At 52.7% G+C, this 26,399-nt stretch overlaps 1 protein-coding gene across 2 annotated transcripts in view; it reads right to left on the bottom strand.

Annotated features, from left to right (window-relative positions):
• Window positions 1-1,374: 1,374 nt before the first annotated feature.
• PPM1F (protein phosphatase, Mg2+/Mn2+ dependent 1F) overlaps window positions 1,375-26,399 on the bottom strand; it is a 30,658-nt gene continuing 5,633 nt past the window's right edge. For both annotated transcript variants that reach the window (XM_036276724.1, XM_036276725.1), the window contains exons 2-8: window positions 26,023-26,269; window positions 20,895-21,040; window positions 14,030-14,232; window positions 13,245-13,433; window positions 11,116-11,259; window positions 8,414-8,507; window positions 1,375-5,538 (exon numbers count right to left, since the gene is read on the bottom strand). In XM_036276724.1, the coding sequence (XP_036132617.1) occupies window positions 5,159-5,538; window positions 8,414-8,507; window positions 11,116-11,259; window positions 13,245-13,433; window positions 14,030-14,232; window positions 20,895-21,040; window positions 26,023-26,219 (1,353 nt within the window). In that variant the 5' untranslated portion in view covers window positions 26,220-26,269 and the 3' untranslated portion in view covers window positions 1,375-5,158. The remainder of the gene's footprint in view (window positions 5,539-8,413; window positions 8,508-11,115; window positions 11,260-13,244; window positions 13,434-14,029; window positions 14,233-20,894; window positions 21,041-26,022; window positions 26,270-26,399) is intronic.

The raw sequence follows: 26,399 nt of genomic DNA on the forward strand, positions 1-26,399 counted from the left end.
TCTGGGGGTGGGCTAGTCATCAGCTTTCCCAGCCAGGCTTCCTACCTCTGTCCCCCACCCCCACCCCAAGCCCTGACCTTAGGGAACCTGGCTAGCTTCTTGAGACTGTACCCACAGCCCCAGGTCCCAGCCCTCCCTGAGGCAGACCCTATTCCAGACATGACTCCTGGGTGCAGATCTGCCTCCCTGCAGGCAGAGAGCCTGGTTGATGTCCAGGGCCTCCACTCCCACCTGCCACCATGATGGCCTAGACCAGCAGGGGCCACTCAGCCCCTGCTTACTCAGTCCTTCAGGCTTCCCTCTGCCCCCAGCCAGTGGCCCCAGAGAGAATGCTCTCCTGAGCTCCAAGCTCAGGCTAGGGGGGTTGGGGAGAAGTGCAGAACCACCATCTGGTTGTAGTGATGAGATTCAGACACGAGGCAACTCATTAGGGGAACAATCGAGACAGCATATACTTAAAGCCCAGGATCTGTCAGGCAGATTGTGCAGGAGCTTTGAAGGAGGCGGAGGGGGACGGCAGATGGGTGAGTAGGTGGGACTGGGGGAAGGGAGGGCAGGGCCTGATTGGAAGCCCCAACTCCTCCTCAGTGATAGGATGGAGAAATCAAGCTATCTCCCTTGCAGTGTAGTCTGAAAGGTAGGAAACCACTGCCCAGGCTGCCTGGAGCAGGAGGGGGCACTGAAAGCTCTCAGGGGTGATTTGGGAAGGAGTAGGAGAAATGAGGCCAACAGGCCTGAAAGCAGACAAGAGGGTTCCAAGGGCAAGGAGCGTGGACCTGGGGCAGGGGCTAACAGGGAGGGAGCAATGCAGCAACCCCTGGCTAGCTGCCCCAACTAACCTGAAAGCACAAGCTACCCCTCTGTTCTGGGGAGTTCAGGCAGTATTTTGGGGCCCTGGCTCAGCCGCTTCTGCATGGAGGAGGCATTTTTGATGTTGTCCATGTTCCCTGGAGATCTGAATGCAGCCAGGAGCACAAGGAAGAACCTCCCACTGGGCTGCTGACCTGCTCTCCTAGCTGAGTGTTGCATGGGCAGTTCCTCCATCCTCAGTGGTCCAGGGATACCAAGGACTCCTGTGGGCTCACCAGGGGCCTTGCCTCTCTCCTGTAACCCCTGCACATGCTCACAGTGAACATGACTTCCTGCTGCTGGAAGGGGTGGGCTGGGAGCCTAGGGATGTGAACCAGGCTGAGCAGGATGGCTGGAGGGGCTGTGAGCCAGTAGAGCTCCCTCCAGAATTCATCTGCTCCTCCTGCATGATTTGTAGATGTTCCTCCTGTACCCCAGAAACTTCTAAACACCCTGGACATCCAGGGGAACCAGGAATTCAGAGGTGAGAGAAGGCAGAATTCAGGAATCAAGACAGGTTTCAGAACTTGTGGTTTATTGACACTTGAGCACAGCAGCCCTGGGAGGAGACTGCCTTTCTAACCTCTCACCCTGGGACGTGTTCCTACAATCAGGGAAAACAGCTATCCTGTCTTGGGAACCCCCCCCCCAAAAAAAAACCTAACTCCCAGGAACCTCACTGAAACACACAGATAAACCCTTGGCAAGGCTGGCACAGTGCATGAATGGCAAAGCTTGGCAGATTTGGCATAGCTGTGGGGCCTTGGTAAAGCACAGGCCCCCAGGGCTGCCCTCTTTGGGCTATGGGCAGAATCAAACCAAATGGCTTATTTTGCCTAAGCCCACCTGGTTTCTGTTTAGTTGGTGTGGGGGCCAGGCCTAGGGGTACCTTGGACCCTGGGAATACTGCTGAGGTAGGTGGGGAAGGGGCGAGGCCAGGGACTATGTGCAGGCCCAGGGAGGACAGGTGACAGGACTGTGGTCAAAGATAGGGGGCGGCCAAAAGCTGACCCAGGACCTCAGTGGGCCTGTGCTTCTCCCTGGAACCTGCACCCTGTTGCTCTCTCCCTAAAACACCCATTTCCCAGTCCTGGATGCTGAGCACAGGCTGGACTGGGGAAGCCATGCATTCGCCTCAGGATTTCAGTGGGTTGACTAGAGGCCACAGGGAGCCCAGCTGTGCCTGCCCCTCTCCCAGGCCCTCCCACCTCTGCTGGCTCAGGATCAGCTCTACCTGTAAAAGCAGGGCTGGAATTCTCCAGCTTTTGTATTCCATATAAGGCGCTAGCATCAGTAGCTCAATTCTTTTCCAACCCACTTAATTTCAAGAATAGACACTAGTAATACTTATTCACCCTGCCTGCTGGCAGTGGGGGAAGGGCCCTCAGCACTGGCAGCATCTCCCCAGGATGTGCTGGGCTTGCCCCCTGCACCTCCAGAATTCCAGGAGCTGCTGCAGGTTCAGTGCAACACTGTGCCCTACAAAGGGGAAACTGAGGCCCAGGGAAGTGCAACGGGAGACTTAACTCAGCTTGCACAATAAGCCAGCGGCAAAGCTGGGACTTGAGAAGAGGACTGAGGTTTCCAGACCAGTGTCTTGACTAGGGGCCCTCTTGGGACTGTGTCCTGAGGAAGTGGACCAGGGTGCTCAGAGGCTGCCTAGTGGCTCCCAGTGCAGCCCAGTCAAGATGGAAAAGTCCTGCTCTGTGCCTAGGTGCTTGCACAGGCCAGCCCCTAAGCAGCAGGAGAACAAGGACTCCCTGGGCTGACAGGGCCACACCAGGCAGCAAGGGTCTCTGCTGGGTGTGGGGGACTTTGACCCCAGCAACCTGGCTCTGGGGTGGACAGGCATCAGGACAAGCCTGGAGAAGTGTCTCGGTGGAGCCTCAGACCAGGGCACAAACCAGGCCACCAACTGGTGTAATCCAGACTCCACGCAGTGAAGCTCCTCTCTTGGCAGCAATCAGTGGAGTAAGATTAGCAAAGAGAAAAACAAGCCCATTGCTCCCTCCCTCCATTAAGGTTACGCCCTCACGATGCCAGGCTGGTAGTGAAGGGTGGGGCCATAGCCAGCCTGCTGCCAGCCTTGAGTTAGAGGGGCTGATGCTTTTGGCCCTCAGAAGGCAACGGGGCCTTCAAGTTAAATGGGGTAACACATGGTCATGTTGGCTGCCAAGTATTCTCTGAATTGCAGTGACCATATTTAAGATGCCGTTTACCATGAGGCCCTAAGCAAGGCATTGACCACATGGCCTCAGTGTCTTCATCCTGCTGTGGGGGGTACACTCAAAGCATGTAGGCGGTGGGTCCCCAAGGCTCCTTCCCTTCCTGCTAGACAGCCCAACTGCCTCAGGAGGGTTGGCTCTCATCATCTGCTCCTTCTCCAGGACTCCCCTCAATGCCACTAGGATCAGGGGGCTCCCTGCACAGGCCTTCCTGGGCCCCTGATGCTGTGGGTGGATTTAGAACACCTCTACAGGACCTTCGGGCCTTGGGAACCTGGCACCAAGCTTCCTCCCACCGCCCTGCCTCGTAGCAACATTCTGCTGAAGGCTCCGTTAAGCAACCCACTGCCCTTCCCAGACTTGCCAGCCTCTGCCTGCAGCAGCCCTGCCCAGCACTGCAAGGCCAGGTCCACCCGCCAGACACCCGTCTCTCTTGGCCTGACCTCCCCCTGGAGCCCTCACCCATCCTTGCCACCTTCAACTCCATACAGCAGTTGTATTGCCCCACCTGACGTGAGCAAATGAAGTCACCTAAGCTTCACTTTTCCAGGGCAGCAAGGGACACCAATGAGCTCTCTCACAGGCAGTCAAGGCTTGGGGCAGACAGAGCAAGGCCACAGAGCAGAGGCTGCCAGCTTTTGGCAGAAAGAGAGGCAGCTGCTAGGCGGGCGGGATAGACTCCCAGCCACATCCCTGCTGCCTCCAAACAGACCCACAGGCTACATCAGACTTGCCAGAGCCTCTTACGTGTGTTTCCAAATGAAACCAATCCAACTACCAACACACAAGTCATTCTGTAACATTCCAAACAGCAGCAAGGACCTGCCTGCTCATGGAGCTCAGGTCCTCTGTCTAGGGTCCAGCCAGATACCAAGTGGCAGGGCCAAGGAAGGTGGGGATCAGGCAGGGACCACGGCCATCCTGAGCTCCTGTAGTACAGTCTGGCCTGGGCCACGTGGCACAGCCCATGCTCTTAGGGACCACCTTGCTGACTGTCATGGCACAACACAAAGAGGCAGAAGAACTCTTCCAGGAAGAATTCTAGCCTAAAGCATTCACTGTAACAAGATAAATCCTGCTTTTGTGGAAACTTAAGACATGTCTACTGGAACCCATCACAGGCCCTGCAGATCTAGCCTTCCCTAAAAACCGTTTAAGGCACTTGAATGGCTTATTAACACTACCTGGAAAGGTTTTTGTTTCAATCTTGATTCAAGAAAAAAATTCAGTAATACTGCAAAAGAAGTTTCCCCTAAAAAGAAATCAATACATAAGTTTTCTAAGGAATAAAATAAAGGCTAAGCTCAGCTTAAGTTATTTGACACAACAGGTCACCTTGGCACTGACAGAACAAAAACGAAATCTGCAATACTGCTTCTGCATTAGTCTTTTCCCTGCAACAAAAAAACGCAAAGACTAGTGCGGCATCTCTGAGCTTCCCCTCCCTGGGTGTGCGGGGGACGAGAGGGACCAGTGAGGCCAGGGATCACAGGTCAGCAATGCCATGATGCAGGGAGGCGACCGCAGCAGATGTGATCCCAGTTCCTCTCCAGTTTGGGAAGTAAGCTTGGTCAGCCAGGCCCCGCCAGGTGCGTCTGCAGGCAGAACCTTCCCAGCTGCAGCCTATGAGGAATGGATGAGAAACTTGCACTGGGCACCCAGGATGTGCTTGCAAATACCATGGCTCCGGTTGTCTCCAAGGGTCCCACACACAGCATCCTGCTGCCCCACACGCATGCCTGGTGTCTTTGGTCTGGCTGCAGTCAGTGACTGTGGCCTCTGGTTCCGCCCCTGCCCCATGGGGAGCAAGAGCCAGTCCACTTCCTGGGTCATCTTCTCTTTGGTAAGGCTTCCTTTGGAGGATTCCTTCCTTCTACAACCTGTCATGAGCGAGGTGTGACACCCACTGCCCCATGCAGTTCCACAGCCATCAGGAGGGGCCAATGCAAACACCATAAGGGGCCTGGGGATCCCAGAGAAAAGCACTGCTTGGGTGGCGCCAGCCTGCCCACCGCTGCCTGTTGCGTCCTTAGGCATCTGAGGGGAAAGGTCATAGGGTGGGGACCACCAGGGGCCTGGACCTCCTAGCTTTTCCATGGAGTGTTGTTTTCTGGCTCCGAGAGGTCAGAGGGGAAGTCCTGGCTTTTCCTGTCTGCCTGGGCATCCCCAGCCCCCTGGGCCTCACCCTCCAGCAAGTCTTGGGGGTCCTTGAGGAAGACCACCATGACCGTAATGTTGTCACGAGAGCCCCGCTCCCGGGCTGCAGCCACAAGCTCCTCGGCTACACGCAGCCCGCTGCCCTGCTGCCTGACCAGGTGACTCTGCACAATGCCGGCCACCTCCTGGTGGGGAACTACGTCAAAGAAGCCATCACAAGCCAGCAGCAGGTAGTCTTCAGAGCCGGTGAGCTCCCAGGAGGCTGCATCTGCCTCTCCAGACACGTAGGGCTTCTGGCAGACATCCCCTGAGGATGGGAGAGAAATGCCTTGTGTCAGAGGATCAGACTGCCTGCAGCTCTGTCCACCTGCCAGGCCTGGCCTCACTGTGGCCACCCCTCCTCCAACACCCATGCTCACGGGCAAGGACACAGGGTAAAAAGATAACTTCACGTGGAGGGGATATGACAGATTTATTTTGGTGTTCCTGAGGGAAGACCCAGAACTTAGCAGGGCCAGAGTTCAGCTGCACAAAACAGCTTTCTCACTCCCCATGGAACAGGGCCCAGAGTGAGCGGCCCAGGACATCACATGAGCTATGGTCTTGGCTCTGGCCCTCCTGAGCTCCTGACAGCTCCCCTCAGACACCTGACAGGCAACTAAGCTAGTTTTTCCTCCCTCACACCTCAGCTTGGAAAATGGCATCACCATTCCCAGGTACTTATGTCCAAATCTGGGGGTTTCTTAATTCTCTCTCACCCCCCCATCTAACCTGTTAGCAAGTCCAACTGGCTTTACCTCCAAAGGCAGCTGAAACTCCCCTCTTCTCCTGGTTTCTACAGCTCACACCTCACCCAGACCCGAGAGCTTCCACTGGCACCCTCCTCCTGCTCTTGCCCTGACAGTCACTTCCCCAAGGAGCGTGAACTAGACTCTGGACTCTGTCACTCCTAACACCGAGCTTCCCAGAGCTCCCCTCTCCCGGAAGAAAACCCCCACCCCCTTCCACATGGACAGGCCTGTCCCCACCTCCCTGTCCTGGTATGTCCAGAGACACAAGGGCAGAAGACACAAGGAGAAAGGCTATAAAGAAGGCAACACACCCGGCTGGTGTGGCTTAGTGGTTGAGCACTGACCCATGCACCAAGAGTTGGCTGGTTCGATTCCCAGTCAAGGCACATGCCCAGGTTGTGGGCCCAATCCCCAGTGCGGGGCGTGTAGGAGGCAGCCAATCCCTGTTCTCTCTCATCGATGTTTCTTAATTTTTTTTAATCCTCACCCAAGGACATTTTTCCATTTTTTTGTTCAGATAGAGTGGGAGGATGAGAAAGAGAGAGAAACATCGACGTGAAAGGGACACAATGAGTGGCTGCCACCCGTACGACCCAACCAGGGCGGGGGACACTGCAACCGAGGTACGTGCCCTTAGCGGGAACCGAACCCGGGTCTCTCTGGACCACAGGCCAACGCTCTAACCACTGAGCAAAACTGGCCAGGGCTCATCGATGTTTCTATCTCTCTCTCCCTTCTTCTCTCTCTAAAATTAATAAAGGAAAAAAAATTTAAAAAAAAAAAGAAGGCAACATGTCTGGCAAGAAGGTCAGACATTTCAGGAGGCTGGAGGAACAGATGTCCTATCATAGGAAGGGGGTGATTCTTAAGTATCTGAAGAAGAGATGTGGCTGTTGAGCCCCAGACTAAGGCGTGGCAGTGACAGGATGCTGAGAAAATAGAATGAGGCAGGTGGGGGGCTGCTTTGACTTCAGATTTTTTTCTGTTTTATCCTCACGCCAGGATATTTTCCCATTTTTTGTTCAGATAAAGTGGGAGGGAGAGAGAGGAAGAGAGAGAGAGTGAGAGGAGAAACACTGATGTAAAAGGGACACGAGTGGTTACCACCTGCACGATCCAACCAGGGCTGGGGACAAACTGCAACCGAGGTACACGTCCTTAGCAGGAACCGAACCCAGGTCTCTCTGGACCGAACCCAGGGTGATGCTCTAACCGCTGAGCAAAACTGGCCAGGGCTAGCTTCAGATTTTATTTTTTTACTTATCCTCACCGTAGGACATTTTTCCATTTTTTGTTCAGATAGAGTGGGAGGGAGAGAGAGGAAAAGAGAGAGAGAGAAACATCGACATGAAAGAGACACATTGAGTGGCTGCCACCTGCACGACCAACCAGGGTCGAGAAGACAAATTGCAACTGAGGTACGCGCCCTTAGGGGGAACCTAACCCGCGTCTCTCTGGACCGCAGGCCGACACTCTAACTGCTGAGCCAAGCTGGCCAGAGCTGCTTCAGATTTTAAAAGACAGAAAAAAAGAATCATCAGCATGAATGAGAGATATAAAACTCACTCACAGAAATTTAAAGCTTATCTCCCAGCTAACCAAGGGTTTCCCTATAGACTTATCTGAGGAAGTGTTTCAACAAAGAAATAAAGACATGCCCTGGGTCCAGTTGGTGTGGCTCAGTGGTTGAGCGCTGACATATGCACCAAGAGGTCGCTGGTTCGATTCCCAGTCAGGACACATGCCCAGGTTGTGGGCCCAATCCCCACTGGGGGGCATGCAGGAGGCGGCCAATCGATGTTCTTTCTCATCGATGTTTCTATCTCTCTCTCTCTCTCCCACTTCCTCTCTCTAAGAAACCAATAAAGAAAAAATAAAAGACATGCCCTGACGTGGGTTGCTCATTGGTTGGAGCGTCGGCCCTTGGACTAAAGAGCCGTGGGTTCAATTCACAGTTAAGGGCATGCACCTGTGTTGCAGGTTCAATTCCTGGCCCCTGTCGGGCACATGTGGGAGGCAACCAATCAATGTGTCTTTCTCATATCTAAGTTTCTCTCTCTCCCACCCCTCATTCCCTTCCACTCTCTAAAAACCAATCAATGGAAAAAATATCCTTGGGTGAGGAATAACAAAAAAAAAGAGAGAGACAATGACATATAACTTGAACCACAATTATCTGTGTGAGATGTCTGTGCCTGCACTCTCCAAATTCCTTTAACAATCTGATTGACAGAGTGGCGCAGCGGAAGCATGCTGGGCCCATAACAATCTGATTGATAACACATCCCTATTAACGACAGGTACTTTTTCAGCACATGACACTGTCCTACCAGCTGGGTCCAGAGGCCTGAGCCCTGAATGGCCTTTCTTCCCCACCCTTCACCTCCTTACCAATGGCTCTGGAGACGGCCAGGGTTCCGTTGACTCTCCAGCAGTCCATGTGAGACACAAAGCCTCCCAGGGCTTCGATGCGCTCCTTCTCGTCCTGCGGGAGACAGCTAGAGTGGGGGCCTAGGTGCTCCGACAGGGCAGGGTATCTAACACTGCCAGCCGGAAGGAGATGAACTGGTTTCTAAGACAGCTAGGAGCCACAGCTCTTGAAAGATGCCCAAATGAGGCATTAGTACCACAGTGAGAAATTATAAATAACCTAATCATCCTTTAGTTGCAGGAATAACTAAATAGGTTATGGTGCAAATACGGACAGGCCACTCAGAGGCACTGATCAACAGCCTGTCCCTGAGCAGTGTTTCAGGGTCAGAGAGATGCTCATGAGGCAACAGAAAGAGTGCGAGCCCCAGGTCCCTCAGCTGCCTTGCTTTTCATGCAGAACACTGTCCCTTCTCTGTAAGCTGCTGGGAGGAGACCTAGCATGTGCTATATGCGGCCATCTGGCTAAGCTGGATGGACCTGAATCAGGCCCTGGACAAGCCCTGTGGCTCTGGGTCATCATCCTTCTCCTCCAGCCACAGACCCTGCCCAGCCCCTCAAAGGACTGTGGTGCTCCAGGCCTGAAAGGACAGGACAGAAGACCAGTCCAGCCATGAGTCCTAAAACCTCTTTGGGTCTAGAAATTTCCCTGAAAGGTTTCCAGACGTGAGCCTGCTGCCTGAAGGTGGCAACAACAGCACCTGCTGTTTGATGACAAGCCTGAGGCTTGGAAGGGTTGGAGCGAGGCCCAAGCATGAATATCTGTCCTTGCTCTTTGCCATGGTGCCACTCTGCTGAGCTCAGGCAGGGTTTGGAAAATGAGTGCCCAGTGGGCCTCAGAGGAGGTGCTGGACACTGAGTTTACATGGGTGCAGCCGGTGGGTGCAGAACTGGCACCCCAAGCAGAAGTTTGTATCTAGTCCTAACTTGGCCACATGTCACCTGGCTGCTTGTCTTGGGGTAGAAGGGCCCACCAGAGAGCAGGCACAGGAGGCCCAGGAATGACAAGAGAATCCTGCCTCTTCCTGGCTGTGTGCTTTGGGCAAGTTACTTACACTCCCTGGGCTTCAGTTCTCTCCTCTATATAAAGGGGACAGCATATGTGGGAGGCTGAGCACAGGCTGTGAGCTGCTGGGAGGCTAAGGAATGCTGTCATTCTTGGCTGTTATGATACTCCCTGCAGTGCTTTCTACAAGCCACAAAAGAAAAGACAATTCCACACAGTTACATAAAACCAACACTTCAAGATGGAAAAGCCCATAAAAAAGACGAGAGCTCAGTGGTTACAGCCTCAGCCCGCGGACCAAAGAATCAGCGGGTTCAATTCTGGTCATGGGCACGTACCTCGGATGTGGTTCAGTCCTCAGCCCTGGTCAGGGTCATGCAGGAGGCAGCCAGTCGATGTGCCTCTCTCACATCGATGTCTCTCTCTGTCTCTCTCTGCCTCCCTTCCTCCCTCCCTCCCTCCCTCTCTATTGGAAAATCAATGGAAAAATATCCTGGGGTGAGGATTTAAAAAAAAAAAAAAGGCAGAATTTTCAGATTGTGGCACAGACAGGGAACTACTCTCCCTAATGTATACAACAAGGTGTCCACCGATGGTTAGGAAAAAGAGCAACAGTTCAGGACAAAAAAAATGGGCAAAGGACAGGAACTGAGGGCTCTCAGGAAAGGTAACATAAATGATCTTCAGTGTTTGAAAAGATGCTCAAGCTGGCTCCTTAACAGAAATGCAAGATAAACAAAGCCCTTCTCACCTCTCAGGCAGCAGGACCCCACACAGCCTGAGGGGGCAGTTTGGCAAATCTGTACACTCTGGCCCAGCTATTGCACTTCTGGGAATGTGCCCTGCAGATGTCCCTGACCCTGAACAAGGAAATGCTGTACTAAGTTATTTATGGCTGCCTTGTTTCTAGTACCAAAAGACTGAAAAGAAAATCTCAATGTCTATCGAGAAGAGACGGAAATGAGTGGAACTCCACCAGCCCTAGGAGAGGGTGGGCGTACCTCTGTGCTGACACCCACCAGACGCACAGGTAGGTGAAAGAGCCGGCGCAGAGCATGGGAGTCTACAGGCACCCCCACTCCAGGCAAACTCTCACTCTCCCTCCGCCCAAGATAGAACGGACACTTCTGTGAGATATGGTCTGAGTAAAAATATGTCATCCTCGCTTGCAGGTGAGAACCCTGAGGCGCAGGTGGGTGAGTGACCTCAGGTCTCCACGTAGCGTCTGCCTACTGAAGCCCCAAGCCCGGTTCCTTCCAGCCCAGCATCACCTCCTCCCTGCCCTCCTTCCCCAGAGCCCAGATGAATGGCTCCTGGCCTGCGTGCACAAGACCCTGCGTGCTGACTCCATGTACTAGGCTGCCTGCAGCTCTCCCTGCAGCTCTGGGTTCCATGTTGCTGTGACAGGAGGGGTTCACTTGGGACTACTGGCTATTAATGTCCCAAACTTTGAGGACACCTGGCCACTGGAGTCAGGTAGGGAGCTCACCCTGTGGAGGAACGCCAGAGGGTTCCTGGGAAGATGGTTCAAGGTCCCTTTTACTTCCCATTTGCCCCAGCAATGCCTGGCCAGGGCTGCCTGACCATCTGCTTCCCTGACAGGCCCAGTACAATGGGGCCAGGGATGTCTCAGGTGTGTTTGGAGAAAGCCCCTTACCTGTCGCTCAGGTTTATGCGGCTCCATCAGCTTCACCACCTGTCCCTGCTGTACCAGGATGACCTGGGAGTCCCCGAGCCAGGCGATGTGCAAGGTCTTTCCTGTGATGAGCGCACACACGCCTGTGGTTCCGCTCTGCAGCCGCTGTGGGAAGAAAAGGCCAAGCGGGATGAGGGCGGGCCAGGCACCTGCCCCGCTGGCACATGTGGTCCAGACTGAAGAACTGCTGGAAGAGTGCTCGGTCAGAGAGGGCCAAGGGCTGCCAATGCATGACGGGCACCGTGAAGGCCACAGATTAGATATGTGGAAGGAGAGCACGTCCTGTGTGATCTTATTGACATCAAACTCTGGAAAATGCAAAGTATTGTCTGTCGTGTCAGAAACCAGAGGAGTGGGGAGCAGGTGGGAAGGAGGGCAGGACAACAGGGCAGGAAAAAACTGGGGTTGATGGATACGTCCGTTATCATGAGGGTTTCACAGGTGTAGGCATATGTCAAAAACTATCAAATCAAGAACTTCAAATATGTGTAATTAATTATGTCAATTATATTTCAATAAAGATGTTTAAAAATAATAAACTGAACTAAACACCTGCTTCAGAGAATCCTTTCTCAACTCTGAGAGACAGCCGTGAGCTGGGAGACGTTTCTTACCTCCTAGGGGTGACAGTGGCCAGGAGGGCTGAGGCATGTCAGCTTTTCACTGGTTCCTACCTCACCATTTTAGATGCCTTTCAGTTTTTTGTTAAGTCCAGCTTTGCTGATTTCCGTTCTATGCTCAGGGCATCTGATGCTGGTACAGCCCCCACCCCACATCTCCTCACCAGCCATGTCAACTGGGCCTGTTTCCCGATGTCTAAAATAGGGGTTGGGGGTGGGGGTGGGGGCATTCTTTCTTTAGAAACAGATGCCTCATCTCCGTGTGGCCCTAACTCCCGAGGAAAGAACACTCCCAGCGGACACCACCTCCTGCTGAGACCCTGCCCAGAAGCACAAGGGGAAGAGCGGCTGTGTACTAATCATGAGTTTTGTTTTGTGTATTTTATGCTTTGACAAATCAGGAGCCTTGCTAATCCTAGAGAGAATGCCCCCTACCCCACAGGCCAGCTGATTCCTAAAGATAGCTAATGTCTCCCCCAGCGCACGTTTCATGCACAAGCCAGCAGGTCATCAACCACCATGTCTTCAACCACCTCCTTTGTATCTCACGCTGGGCCAATGTCCCCCTGGCCCGAATGGCTGGGGACTACCCCTGTAGCCCAGAGCCTGTAGAAGTGATTCCAACTACCCAATCCTGAGCTCGCTGTGACTGCTGGCCCTGCTTCACACCTGCCTTCCTGCAGAGGCCACAAAACGAAGGCTCTGGCCATGCTTTCCTCTCTCCCTCTGCCTCCTGACCCACATGGTGCTTCCCGTGTGGCACCGTGTGGCATGGCGTCTCCTCTTGGGAACTGTAAGCAATGAACTCCTCTAAGTAATAAACTCCTCTTTCAGGACAGTTGCCTGTCAGTAATTTTACTGTGCTTTATTTATTTATTTATTTTTATTATTATTTTTTAATCCTCTCCGGAGGACATTTTTCGATATTTTGTTCAGATAGAGTGGGAGGGGGAGAGAGAGAGAGAGAAAGAGAAACATCGACGTGAAAGTGACACATCGAGTGGTTGCCACCCGCACAACCCAACCAGGGCCGGGGACAAACTGCAACTGAAGTACGTACCTGTAACGGGAACCGAACCCGGGTCTCTCCGGACCACAGGCCAACGCTCTAACCGCTGAGCCAAACCGGCCAGGGCTTACCGTGCTTTATTAAAACAAAATCCCGGACACATCTTAACACAGCCAGTCTGTCTTCCCCGTGAAGCCTACAAACCCTCTGCAGTGGGGCAGGTCCACATTGCAGCAGGGCCAGGCTGGACCAGCAGCAAGCTTTACGTGACTTCTACGCAAATGAAAAACAAGCCCCCTTGGCTAGAAGAATGAAATGACATGACTGCCAGTAGCATTTAGTAAGGACTTTCCAGCACCACCAAGCACTTTGATTTCTACCCCTCTGCAGAGCTGGGGCTCTCCGATGCTAATGGCTACTAGCCCCCACACTGCACAGGAGGTCGGTCCACCTGTTCTCACCTCTCGCTTGGCTTTCCAGAGGAACATCTCATCGGTGCGCCAGAAAGCTTCCCTGAGGGCTCTCTCGGGGTCTACGGGCAGCTCCGGCTGGCGAGCAGCGTTGGCGTGTACGTGCACAGCAGCGTACCTCGCGGCATCCACTCCTCCATGACCATCAAACACTGCAAAGTAGGCACGGTTCACGGGGTCCTGGTGGGCAATGCAGTGGGAGTCACCGCCCTGCTGGCCTCATGCCTGACCGAGGCTGTGACCCAGCCAGAGGCTCTCATCAGGGACTGACTAGAAGGGTCAGGAGGGGGTCTGGAAGAATCAGCATGGCCTTCGCCATCAGACAACCCTCCAGAGCCTCAGGTCCATCTTCTGCACTGGGCTGCTGGGAACCAAAGATGAGGCAAGATGTACTGGGTGGCTCCCAGTGCTTGAGACAGTGTACGGCTCAGCAACCATGAGTCCAGGTGAACTTGGTGTCTGGGGCTTACACTTATAATAGATCTGGGAAAAGCCTCAGTCCCTCAGCTGGGAAAGCAAAGTGGCTAGTGGCTGTGTGAGCCCAGAAGTGCCAGGATAATGACCTGGGCCTCCCAGACCCCCTGAAAGAGCTTGGATATGTCTAGCACCTTGGCCTTTGGAGGGAAGCTGTAGGCATCACCCCTGCCTCGGCTCTGGCTAGAAGCTCTGCTCAGCACTGAGTGGTTTCCCACCCCATATGCACGCCCTCCTAGGCTATCCTAACTGAGACACTGGCCTCATGTGCTGTCCTAAGGCCCAGCAGGTGGCGCACTCACGGACAGGCCGAAGAGCTGGTTGAAGGCAGGAAGGCACACGTGCCGGTCCTCCATCCTGCGACGAGTGTTCCGGATGGCATGAATGGAGACCAGCCACTGCTGCTGCGGAACCTGGGCAGTCAAGGGCACCTGCTTCTGCCACTGGCTGCATACTTCCCAGAGCTGGTTGAAGAAACTCCGCGCCAGGCCACCGGCATCCAGCACTGTTGTGCAAGATGGAGGGCTTTTAGGGAAGCAACAGCGCAGGCCAGCTGGCACTCCGCTTGCTCTCCCTGCTCCCCCTTCCTGTGGCATCTGTAGCTCTCCAGACAACTCCATCACAGGCCTGCACAGGCCCCTCCTGCCCAACACCCCCCAGGCACAGCAGCCTAATAAACTATGCATGGCAAGCTGTGTTATCAGCAGTGAGAAGTGCCTGGCTTGGCAAGAGGCACTAAGAGCCTCCTGCCCTCCGGTGGAATACCTCCACTCGTGGAGCCCACCCCAAGGAAACAGCAGGAAATGCACAGATGACTTAAGGACAAAGAACAGAATCACTTATAATTTTGCATTAATTGTAAACAATACATATCCATGACAGAGTAAATTATGGTCTATTCTGTTAACAAAGAATTAAGCTACTATTAAAAATTATTCTTGCCCTGGCCGGTTTGGCTCAGCAGTTAGAGTGTCGACCTGCAGTCCAGAGAGACCTGGGTTCAGTTCCCGGTAAGGGCATGTACCTCGGTTGCGATTTGTCCCCGGCCCTGGTTGGTCGTGCGGGTGGCAGCCACTCGATGTGTCTCTTTCATATCGATGTTTCTCTCTCTCTCTCTTCCTCTCTCTCCCTCCCACTCTATCTGAGCAAAAAATGAAAAAATGTCCTCAGGTGAAGAAAAAAAATTATTCTTGCCCTGGCCGGTTTTGTTCAGTGGTTAGAGCATCGGCCTGCAGACCAAAGAGTCATGGGTTCAATTCTGGTCAAGGGCATGTACCTCAGTTGTGGCCCTGGTCAGGGTCGTGCAGGAAGCAACCAATCGATGTGTCTCTCTCACATCAATGTCTCTCTCTCTCTCCCACCCATTCTATCTGAAGACAAACCTGGATGAATCTCCAGGGAATTATGGTGAATGAGAAAAGCCAATCCCCCAAAATTATATACTGTGTGATTCCATTTATATGCATTCTTGAAATAACAAAATTATGGAACTAGAGAAGATTAGTGGTTGTCAGGGCTTGTGGGGGTGTTAGGGTGGCCATGAGAACATGAGGAAATCTTGTGGGATGAAACTGTTCAGTAGTTTCACTATGCCATGATATTTCAGTATAGTTTTGTAGGACGTTACCATTGGGGGGAACTGGGTAAAGGATGCCTGGGATCCTGATGTGTTATTTCTTCTTCTTTTTATCCTCACCTGTGGACATTTTTGCATTTATCTTCAGATAGAGTGGGGGGAAGAGAGAGAGAAACATGGATGTGAGAGAGACACATCGACTGGTTGCCACCCACACAAACCCCACCAGGGTGGGGACAAACTACAACCGAGGTACGTGCCCTTAGCAGGAATGGAACCCAGACCTCTCTGGTCCACAGGCCGACGCTCTAACGCTGAGCAAAATCAGCTAGGGCCTGATGTGTTATTTCTTATAACAGCACATAAGGCTATGGTTCTCTCAAATAAAATTTAATTAAAAAAACTAAAGGCTAAAACAAAAATGGGCTTTTACAGAGTTTGTAAGCATATTAAAGAAAAACAATTATATTAAGAAACCATGTCGTGAAAAGAGGATAGAAAATTCCACTACAGTTTAATTACGAGTACATGGAAAAGTCTTCAATCACCTGGACCTAGAAAATAAACGGCAGGAAAGGCAACCACAATGTCAGCAGTGGCTGTCTGCAGGTGGTGGTTTACGAGTGATGTTTCTTCTTAAGTACACTTTGTTTTAGTGCTTTCCCAATTTGCCTTTACAAGTGTTGGCCCCAGATGATGGTTTTAAAAATACGTCTATAGCCTGGCTGGTGTGGCTCAATGGACTGAGCATTGTCCCATGGACTGAGAGGTCCCGGTTCGATGCCTTTTCAGGGCACATGCCCAGGTTGCGGGCTCGATCCCCAGTGGGGGGCGTGCAGGAGGCAACCAATCGATGTTTCTCATATCAATGTTTCTATCTCTCTCTCCCTTGGGGAAAAAAAAAAAATCAATAAAAACATATTTAAAAATAAGTAAAAACACATCTATATTCCTGGCCGATTTTGCTCAGTGGTTAGAGCATTGGCCCGTGGACAGAAGAGTCATGGGCTCGATCCCGGTCAAGGGCACATACCTTGGTTGTGGTTCGTCCTGGCTCTGGTTGGGGTCGTGCAGGAGGCGGCCAGTTGATGTGTCTCTCTCACATCAATGTCTCTCTTTCTCTCCCTCTCTTTCCTTCTCTCCCACTCTATCTGAAGATACATAGAAAAATATCCTCAGGTGAGGATTAAAACACAAAAAAGTCCATAAATTATTTGATACTGTTCCCTTCAAGAGGGAATTCAATTTCCTTCTCTTGAGCGTGTAACTTAGTGACTTGCTTCTGGTGAATAAAACCGAAGTGACCATGAGTGACTTCAGATAATAGGTCCTAAGAGGCACTGTGGCTTCCACCTTGCATGTCCTGTCTTTCTCACTGTCTCTCTCTCTCTCTGTCTCCCTTGTGAATCGCTGGCTCTGAGGGAAGCCAGCTGCCATGTCATGAGGATGCTCAAGAAGCTCTGCAGAGAGTCCACGTGGTATGGAACTGAGGTCTCCTGCCAACAGCCGTGTGACTGAACCATTTTGGAAGTGGAGCCTCTGCCCCCACTTGCCTTTATCTGACCTCATGAAAGACCCTGGGCAAGAGCCACCAGCTCAGTTGCTCCCAAATTCCAAACCCACAGAAAACTGTGGGAAAATAAATGTTTTTTTAATTTATTTATTTCTTCTTTTTTTTATCCTCACCCGAGGACACTTTTTTTTTTTTTCAATCCTCACCCAAGGACATTTTTCCATATTTTGTTCAGATAGAGTGGGGGGGGGGAGAGAGAGGGAGAGAAACATCGACATGAAAGAGACACATTGAGTGGTTGCCACCCACACGACCCAACCAGGGCCGGGGACAAACTGCAACCAAGGTACATGCCCTTAGCAGGAACCAAACCCGGGTCTCTCTGGACCGCCGGCTGACGCTCTAACCGCTGAGCCAAACCAGCCAGGGCACCAGAGGAAACTTTTCCATTTATCTTCAGATAGAGTGGGAGGGGGAAAGAGAGAAAACATTGATGCAAGAGAGACACATCAATTGGCTGCCTCCCGCGTGACCCCAACCGAGGCCAGGGACCAAACTGCAACCCAGGTACGTGTCCTCGACCAGAATGGAACCCGCGACTCTTCTGTCCACAGGCTGATGCTCTAACGGCTGTGCCAAACTGTCCAGAGCTAAATGTTTAATGTTTTAAGCCTCTACATTTTGGGGCAATGTTATGCAGCAACAGGTAATGTCTACAACACAGATTTTAAAAGAAAAACTAAAATCATACCCAAACCTAGCTCTAAAGAAAAGATTAACAAGGAACAAGACCACAGGAAACCTCAGGTGCTGCACCTCAGAGACTGAGTTCATTCTGATGCACAAACCCTCCTGGGGCCCCTGCTGGCCCAGACGCTGGTAGCAGGTACAGCTGAGTCAGGGCTGGTCACTTATGAGGGTGGCCCCAGGGCAAGGAGTTGGAAACGGCAGACTCAGCTGTGACACAAACCACACTTGAAGGATTTGGGGAGCTGGAGAAGAAAAAGCTTGTGCCCAAAGGCAGTGGCTGCAGAAGAAAAGAAGGGTCAAGGCCAGGGGAGGCAGGGCGGGTCTGCAAGTGCAGGAAGCCTTGGGGAAGATACATCCAAGGAAATCCACACATCAGGGGTGTCTAGAACTGGCTGCTGCCACCACACCCAGAACTTGGTGGCCATTCAGGCATTTGTTGAGAACTGGGTTTTATCAGGTCTGAAATATCCAGGGAGGCACAGAGCACCGTTTATTCTCTCGTCTAAGGCCACGCTACTGTTTTCATCAACATGTTTAAACTTGAATCTTGGCTCCAGCAAAGGGCAATTACCAATGGGAATGATAAGCTACGGGGAGCATCACCTGGCCCACTCACTCCTGATGCTACTCACAGGATATGCCTGTTTTCCTGGTACATAAGGGAACTGTCACTGAGAAGGGGTCAGGTGGTTCCACCTGACCTCATACAGAGGTCTTAGTCACATCTCTGCCCTTGGGTGATGAGTCTCATAACACCCACTGATACGACTTTAACTAAGTTCCACTCCCACAACAGGGACAGCTGATCCCAGTGAGACCAGGCCTGCATGGGGGGCAGGGGCAGGAGGCCCCAAGTGGAGGAACAAGACCACACTGCCACACTGCTCCTTCCCCTCCAGCAGGTGGCACTGATTTCCTGCCAGGATGAGGGCAGGCAGAGCTGTGGGGCAATAAATTTGCAGGCTTTGCAGAGGACAATGGCTGCCTGTCACTGAGCTGCTGTCTTTCACGGAAGCAGGGAGAGAAGCTTGTGCTGGGATGAAATGAGAGCAGGGAGCCTAGGAAAAGGGTAGGGGACCTGGACAGAAGGGCCCAGCACCTAGTGCAGGAACAGGCTGTGTGTTTTCCTTCTCTTTTACTGACCTGTTCCTGGCTTCGCCTTCAATGCTCCCACTAATGCAGAGATGGTCACATAATACAGGCATACCTTGTTTTATTATGCTTTGCTTTATTGTGCTTGACAGATGTTACATTTTTTATAAACTGAAGGCAAGACCCCACCACCACCAGCAAAAAGATTATGACTTGCTTTATAGCAGTGGCCTTCAAACGAGTCCCCAGTATCTTGAAGGTATGCCAAATTGACACCTTAAACTTACACAGAGTGATCTACCAATTAAAAAAATAATAAAGTAACACAGTCAGATAAGAAATGGCAAAAGAACCCTGGCTGGTTTGGTTCAGCGTCGGCCTATGGACAAGAGAGTCCCAGGTTTGCTTCGCGCTAAGGGCACGTACCTTGTTTGCGGTTTGTCCCTGGCCCCGGTTGGGGTCATGTGGGTGGCAGCCACTCAATGTGTCTCTCTGACATCGAGGTTTCTTTCTCTCTTCCCCCTTCTCTCCCTCCCACTCTATATGAAGATAAATGCAAAAATGTCCTCGGGTGAGGATAAAAAAAAAATGGCAAAAGAAAGGCCCTGGCTGGTTTGGCTCAGCAGTTAAAGTGTTGGCCCACAGACCAATGAGTCATGGGTTCGATTCTGGTCAAGGGCATGGACTTTGGTTGAGGTTCATCCCCAGTTCTGGTCGGGGTTGTGCAAGAGGCAACCAGTCGATATGTCTCTCTCACATCAATGTTTCTCTCTCTCTCCCTCTATCTCCCACTTTGAAGATAAATAGAAAAATATCCTTGGGTGAGGATTAAAAGAAAAGAAAACAAAAAGAAATGGCAAAGGAAGGGGAATCTGCAGAGGCTCCCACTACCCCAGGACCCACTCTGTCTTCTGCATCCCAACTGGCCTTCAGCCCTGCCTGCAGCCTGAGCAGCACCTTTCACCAGAGAGTGGAGTGACTGAAAGCTGGCGCCCAGCCGGGGCCCCCCGCACACTCCGCCACAGGCCATAGAGAGCAACCCTGGCTTGCTGCAGTTCTCGTCCGACATGAACTGACACTTTGGTGAAATACAATAGAAAGGAATGACTAGGAAAGTGGAAGGAAGGCATATAAAGTAAGAGCAGCCCTGCCTTTTTTTCTTTCTTTATTCTTTTTTTTTTTTTTAAATCCTTACCTGGGGACATTTCTTCGTTTTTTGTTCAGATAGAGTGGGAGGGAGAGAGAGAAACATTGACGTGAAAGGGACACATCAAGTGGTTGCCACCGCAAGGCTCAATTAGGACCGGGGACAAACTGCAACCGAGGTATGTGCCCTTAGTGGGAACCGAACCCAGGTCTCTCTGGACCGCAGGCCAACACTCTAACCGCTGAACAAAACTGGCCAGGGCTTTTTTTTTCTTTATTAATTTTAGAGAGTGGAGGGGAGAGGGAGAGAGAGAGAGAAACATCGATGAGAGAGAATATCAAGTGTCCGCCTCCTAAATGCCCCCCACTGAGGATCGGGCCCACAACCTGGGCATGTGCCCTGACTGGGAATCAAACTGGTGACCTCTTGGTGCATGGGGGGATGCTCAACCAGTGAGCCACGTCAGCCAGGGGAGCCCTGCCTTTTTAAGATAAGGCTCACTCCCTGTTTCTGGGTCCCTCTTACTACATGGCTCGGGATTGCCCCACTAACCACTGTCCTAGGAGCAGGCTGCTTCCCCAAGCTCTCATGGAAACCCAATGAGCCTGATGGGGTTGGGTCAGGCCAGGCCATGGGTCAAGCTCTGACATTTTCTACCAGCTGGACATCAAGGCTGCCTCTGGAAACCCACTCCCAAATCACCCTCCCAACTCCCACTTCACCATGGGGCAATGTTGGCAGAGGCAGAAGAGCAGAAGTGTGACCAAGAGTCAGGACCTGGTGTCCTCCCACGTAAAACAGGCCACACATTATGCATCCCCTGGCCGTTCTGAAGGCATGAACAGCTGTTGGCTCCCCCTGCTGACTTCAGGCTGTGAGTGCTTTATCTGCATCTTGATCCTGTTGCCCCTTCAAGTTTCTCACATGTGCTGCTGCAACCATCTTTCCACCAGCAAAATGTGAAAGGAGATGGGAGTCAGGTGAGCCCTGCTTTCTCCCACACTGGTGCTAGCCAGCAGGCTGCCCTTTGTCTGGATGCCAAGTCCGTTGCCTGTTAAGCCTGGGGTCCCAAGAAAGAGGAGAACTCACGGGTCACAGGAGCCTTCTCCTCCTCTGCTTCCTCGTTGTCTTCCTCTTCCTGCCTGGGCAACTTCCTGAATTCAGAAAGGTCTGTCTGCAGCAGCTGGGAAACTGTTTCATGGGCCAGAGATGAAGCAAGTGGTGGCGGAGCATTCCTGGGATGGGAATGAGAAGTGAACTGGGGCCGGCTCCTCGGCAGAAGCCAACAGCCCAGTCCCTGCCTGAACCCTCCAGGGGGAGACCTCAGGGCCCCCTCCTCCCAGGGAGGCCCCTCTGGAGGCATTAATGACCACTTGCACCCCAACATGGGGCCACAACAAGATCAGCCTCTGATCCTTGGGGAGCTGATGTCCACATGACACCATTCACTGAGGCCTGTGCTGCTCCAGACGTGGGTTGGGACTGGTGAGGTGGGGGTAGCACAGATTTGTGAACTGTGTCCACTGGCCTCTGTGGCCAGGCTAGACAAACTGTCCAATGCCAGTCTGATGACAGGTGCCTGGTCTCCAATGCCAGCTGGAGATCTCTGGGTGTTAGGGAGCTTATGGGTTGAATCGTGTCCCTCAAAATTCCTATGTTGAAATTCTAATCCCCAGTACCTCAGAATGTGATCTTGTTTTGAAATAGGCTAGTTGCAGATATAAAGGGTTAAGATGAGGTCACCCTGGAGTAGGATGAGCCCAATCCAATAACACTGATTTTCCTTATCAAAAAAGGAAATTCGGACTCTCTTTCTCTCTCTCTCTCCCCCTCTCTGCTATGAGGATGAAGTCAGACACCGGAATGATGAACCTACAAGCCAGGGGTGGCCAATAACCACCAAAAGGAACCAGTCATGCTGACACCTTCCTCTTAGACTTCCAGTGTCCAGAACTCTGAGACAATACATTTCTGTTGTTTATGGCCACCCCAGGAAACAAATCTAGGGAGCATGGGACCCTTGGGCTGTGCTTAGAAGGCTGGGCTGTGCATGGCCCACAGGGTCTGTGGCCCATCAGAGTAGTTGGTACAAGGGGATGTTGGGGGTAAGGAGGCAGGTGTCAGGGAAATGGGGAGCCATGACCTTGGTGTGTTTTGAAGAGGGATGTGACATGGTGGGATAGGCTTCTCTCTGGCCTTTCCATTCAGGGTGGACTGAAGGGTAAATTCTGCAGAGTCCAAGACTCCAGCTGAGCAGGGCCTGGTGGTGGATGGGAGAGAACAGAGCAGGCACTGGGCAGGGGACCACACAGCTTCCACGTCCACAGTGAGTCTCAGGTTCAGCTGAGGTCAAGAGGCCTAGGGCCGATGGGCATGTGGTCTGGACTGGAGATGGGGCCGCTAAATGAACGGGGGTGAAGGCTACAGCCTGAAGGAGCTCGCCTGGGCAGAGAGCAGCTGGAGGGACGGGAACAGCTGGAAAGGTGGACACCTAAGGCTGTGGAGGAACAATTCTGGGAAGCAAGACTTGGTTGAGCACTTTGAAGGTCACAGCCAGGCCACCCAGAACAGAACGGGGGGGTCGGCATGGGCAGGAGTGGGAAAGCAAATGGAGGGAGGAAATGGAACTTTGTGCACAGGAGAGGGACAAGTGGCAGCTCTGAGGAAGTCATGGGGATGGAGAGCGTGAAGCCAGTAGGGAAGGACTATCGGAAATTCTGCTACAGGTGCACTTTTCCATGGACTCTCCTGCCTGCCTGCCCAGCCTCCAGCCTTGGGGCCAGCTTCCACACCATGTTCCTGGGAAGCCCTTCCTGGCTCCCCCAGGCATAGGGATAGCTACCCCTGGTACCCCACAGCCTTAAGAACATATTCTGACCCCAGAATCTGCCTTCCCACCAGTGGTAGCCCCTTGCAGGATACAGGATGTGTGTTCACCACCCTGTGCCTTTCCCCGAGGGCTGGGGACCAAGGCCCAGGGTGGGCGGCCTGTGATTCTCTGCTGGGTTGACACAGTGAACTTGACCCTGAGGTCAAGGACCTCCCAACAGCCTGGCGGATGGGTCACATCCCTTTAAGGCTAGGTATCTGTGGTATCTATAGATGGTCTTAGAAATCTACTGGGATGAATGAGAGGCTGACTCAGGGAGAGAAGCCTCTGGAACTGCCTCTGAAAAACAAACAGCCAAGACATGAGAAATGAGTTCCTCTGCTATTTGAGGATTTCCTGCCCACCACCGGGTTTTCATTTTTCAATCCAGGGAGAAGGGGCGCTTGTTCTCCTTGCTCCTGGTGAGGTCAAGCTGTGCCTTCCTGGAGGCTCTCTGAAGTCCCACTGCTGAAGCCACTGAGCTTCCGGCCAACGGGACCCAGACAATGCCTGGCTTTGGGCCACAGGCTTGCTTCCTGGATGCCCCTCCCGCTCATGCAGGAGTTCAGCACAATACACTCTCAAAGCACTCAGGCCCCGCATCCGTCGGGGCTCCAGAGTGGCCAGAAGACGCTGTGAACAGGACAAGGTCTGTATGCGAGGCCCAGGGACTCAATTAACGCTCTAGTCTCACCCACCTCGGGATTTTCAAGGAGTTTCCAGTTTAGTAGTAGAGATAAAAAACCACATAAATAATATAGTGTAAGGTATACACTGCTTGGGGACCTGAGATGTGACTCAAAACTGCTAACAAGAAGGGGAAAGACAGGATGTAAATTATCACACCCTTGAGCTCAGTGACCTGACTTCCAGACACTTTCGTGAGATACCATCCACAACCTGAAACACTCCATGGACCAATGTGCTCGGGCCCCTTCATCCCAGAGCCCACGCACTTGAGCTCCAGGAACAGGAGCCCGCCAATGGGAACATGCGTGGGGTGCTCCTGACAGTCACACACAGTGTGGACGACATGTGAATATCCACATAGAAAAAAACAAGAAAAGGACAAAAATAACGAAAATAAATTCACAAAGGTGACTAGAAAACATGACTTTAAAATATTACATTTTAAGGTGCTTTAAGGTGGATTCACAGAGGCTGGCACCACCCCCTCCAGCCTCAGGCCAGGGAGCTGTGAGGTCTCTTTTGTCACTAATAGTCTCAGGCCCCTGCTTTGTCATAATTAACAGGGTGCCCATTTATCGCCTGAGACCAGGGTCTGCTGCCACCTCCTGCCCCTCTCAGCCTCACCTGTTGCCAGGGCCTTAAGGCGCCCCATTCCACTTCAAACAAGTCCTGTTTTTCTATACATTTACTCTGAGACACCTGCCTTCCATCACAACTAAAACTCACTCCCCTCAAGGTTCTGAACCCCATAGACACTGCAGACCAATTCCTGACTTCTCTAGCCCAGGCCCCTCTCTGGGCAGGAGGGCAGTCACCTGCTCCTGCCCACCACCCTCTTCTTCACCCCCCACCTTTTCCACTGCTGTGAAGCAAACCCCGCCCCACCGTCCTGGACCCCCCCCTGCATACCACTTCTCTGAGCCTCTCCTTCCTCCACCTGGGAACTGACCCTCAAGTTGGTGCCCCTCCCAGGCCCCAAGCTGTGGCAAATCCCTCTTCTGATGCTGTGCCCCTTGCCCAGAGGCCCGGCTAACTCAGGGATCTGCTGTCACCTAGGCCAGCTTTCCCACCTTGGTCCCCAGCTTGTTCTTCTCTGTCCCATGGACACATCATCCTTGGCACAGCCGTGTGCTGGGTCCTCTTGTTCTCCTCAAGCCCTGGTCAGCAGATCTGCCTTTCCTCCCACAACCCCTGAAACCCACAGAAGGCACTATCGCTGCTGGAAAGACACCCTGTGGCCTGGAGTCCCCTGATTTCCCTTCTCCCCTGTGAGTACAGTTGCGGTTGTGCCTGGCCAGCTCCCTCTTCTCCTGTCCTTCGTGCTCCTGGCCCTAAGGAGGCAGAACTCTGGGAGCCCTCCCAGTTCCCACACCTCTAGCACCCACCTAGCACCCACAATGTGGCACCATCAGGTTCCAGGCCCACTCTGCTCCACCTGCCTCTAAAATATTTCTTCAAAGCCAGACAAGCTAGCAACTCCTCCATACACGCGCTCCCCTGAGGAACACAGCCACTGGGCATTTTCTCCTGAGCTCTGTAGGACCATGGGGGATTCTAGGATAAACGTGGCCCAGAAGTAGGCCCACAAGCAGGGGCCTTTGTGCTCAACAACCCAGGCTCCCATGCCGCAGAGTGGGCAGCTCTGCTGGGGGGAGGGGAGGAATGGAGCTGACCTGCCACAAAGGAAGCACACTGAGACCAGGACCATGTCCTGATTCAGGGGTGATGCAGGGCCTGGGGATTACAGGTGTGGACCCTCAGGGAAGGATAAAGTTTGCACCACATGGCCCACCAGCCAACACGCCATGGGCCTCCCCATATCTCCCTTGACATCTGCTAAGCTGGTTGTGCTCCCTTTCTGTGTCTCAGCTTCCTCATCTGTGAAATGGGGGAAGCACCACCACCTCTCTGTGGGTAGTGTGGCCTGCATGCTAGGCACATAGCCAGGCCCTGCCCTGCCCCAACATGAAGGCCTTGGCCAGTCTCCTAATCCGTCTGGCCTCTGTCTCCCCAGCTGTAAAACAGGACAGAAACAGTGCCTACTGCTTAGCACCTGTCACAAGTTGAATTATGTCCCCTAAAATCATATGCTGAAGTCCTAACCTACAGTGATTCATGTGACCTTATTCAGAATTAGGGTCTTTGCAAGTCATACTAGAGCAGGGTGGGCCCCATATCTAATAGGACTGGCATCCTTACTAGAAGAGAAGACACACAGAAGACAGGGAGAGACGCCACGTGAAGAGAGACACATGGGAAGATGCCACGTGACAACAAAAATCAGACTGGTTTGGTGTGTCTCCAGACCAAGGCACACTAAAGACTGATGACACCAAAAGCTAAGAGAAGGGTCTGAAACAGATTCTCTTAGACGGCCTTTGCTTGAGAACATGGCCCTGCTGACACACTGATCTCTGACTTCCAGCCTCCAGAGCTGAGACAACACATTTGTATTGCTCTGAGCCACCCAATCTGTGGTGCTTGTTAAGGCTGCCCTTGGAAACCAACACAGTGTTGTCACAGGGATTCATATGGGGAACATAATTTGCACAAGGCAGATGTGTGGGGTAAATGCCAGGTTCAAGGTCTGCATGTGACACGTGGCATGTCCCTTCCTACTGCCCTGTGCTGTCCCCTCCCCGTGGGTACACAGCCTACCTGCTGCTGAGGAAGCCCACCGCCAGCTCCGCCAGCTCGCCCTCCACCTCCTCCTCGCTCAGCACTGTCCCTGGGATCTTCCATGGCAAAGGGCTCTCTGGGCTCAGTGGGGCTGGGAAGTCACGGAGAAACTCATCCAGGAAACTGGGGATCTCTTCTGCCATCTGGCTGCTCTGCTCTGGGGCTCCAGAGGCCATGCCCAGAGCATCCCGGGGGCCTGCTGCCAGGGTTCCAGTCAGACTTCACTCTAGGGGAAGACATGAAGGTCAGTAAAAACAGGGAGCATTCGGCATCCTGCTGTGGGTCTTCGGGCCCTACAGTGCTGACTGCTAGGTCTCCCAAACCCCCAAGCATCACACGGCAGGTGCCACGCCAGG

Source organism: Molossus molossus, unplaced genomic scaffold (genome assembly GCF_014108415.1).
Source record: "Molossus molossus isolate mMolMol1 unplaced genomic scaffold, mMolMol1.p scaffold_m16_p_22, whole genome shotgun sequence".
Lineage (NCBI taxonomy): Eukaryota > Metazoa > Chordata > Mammalia > Chiroptera > Molossidae > Molossus > Molossus molossus.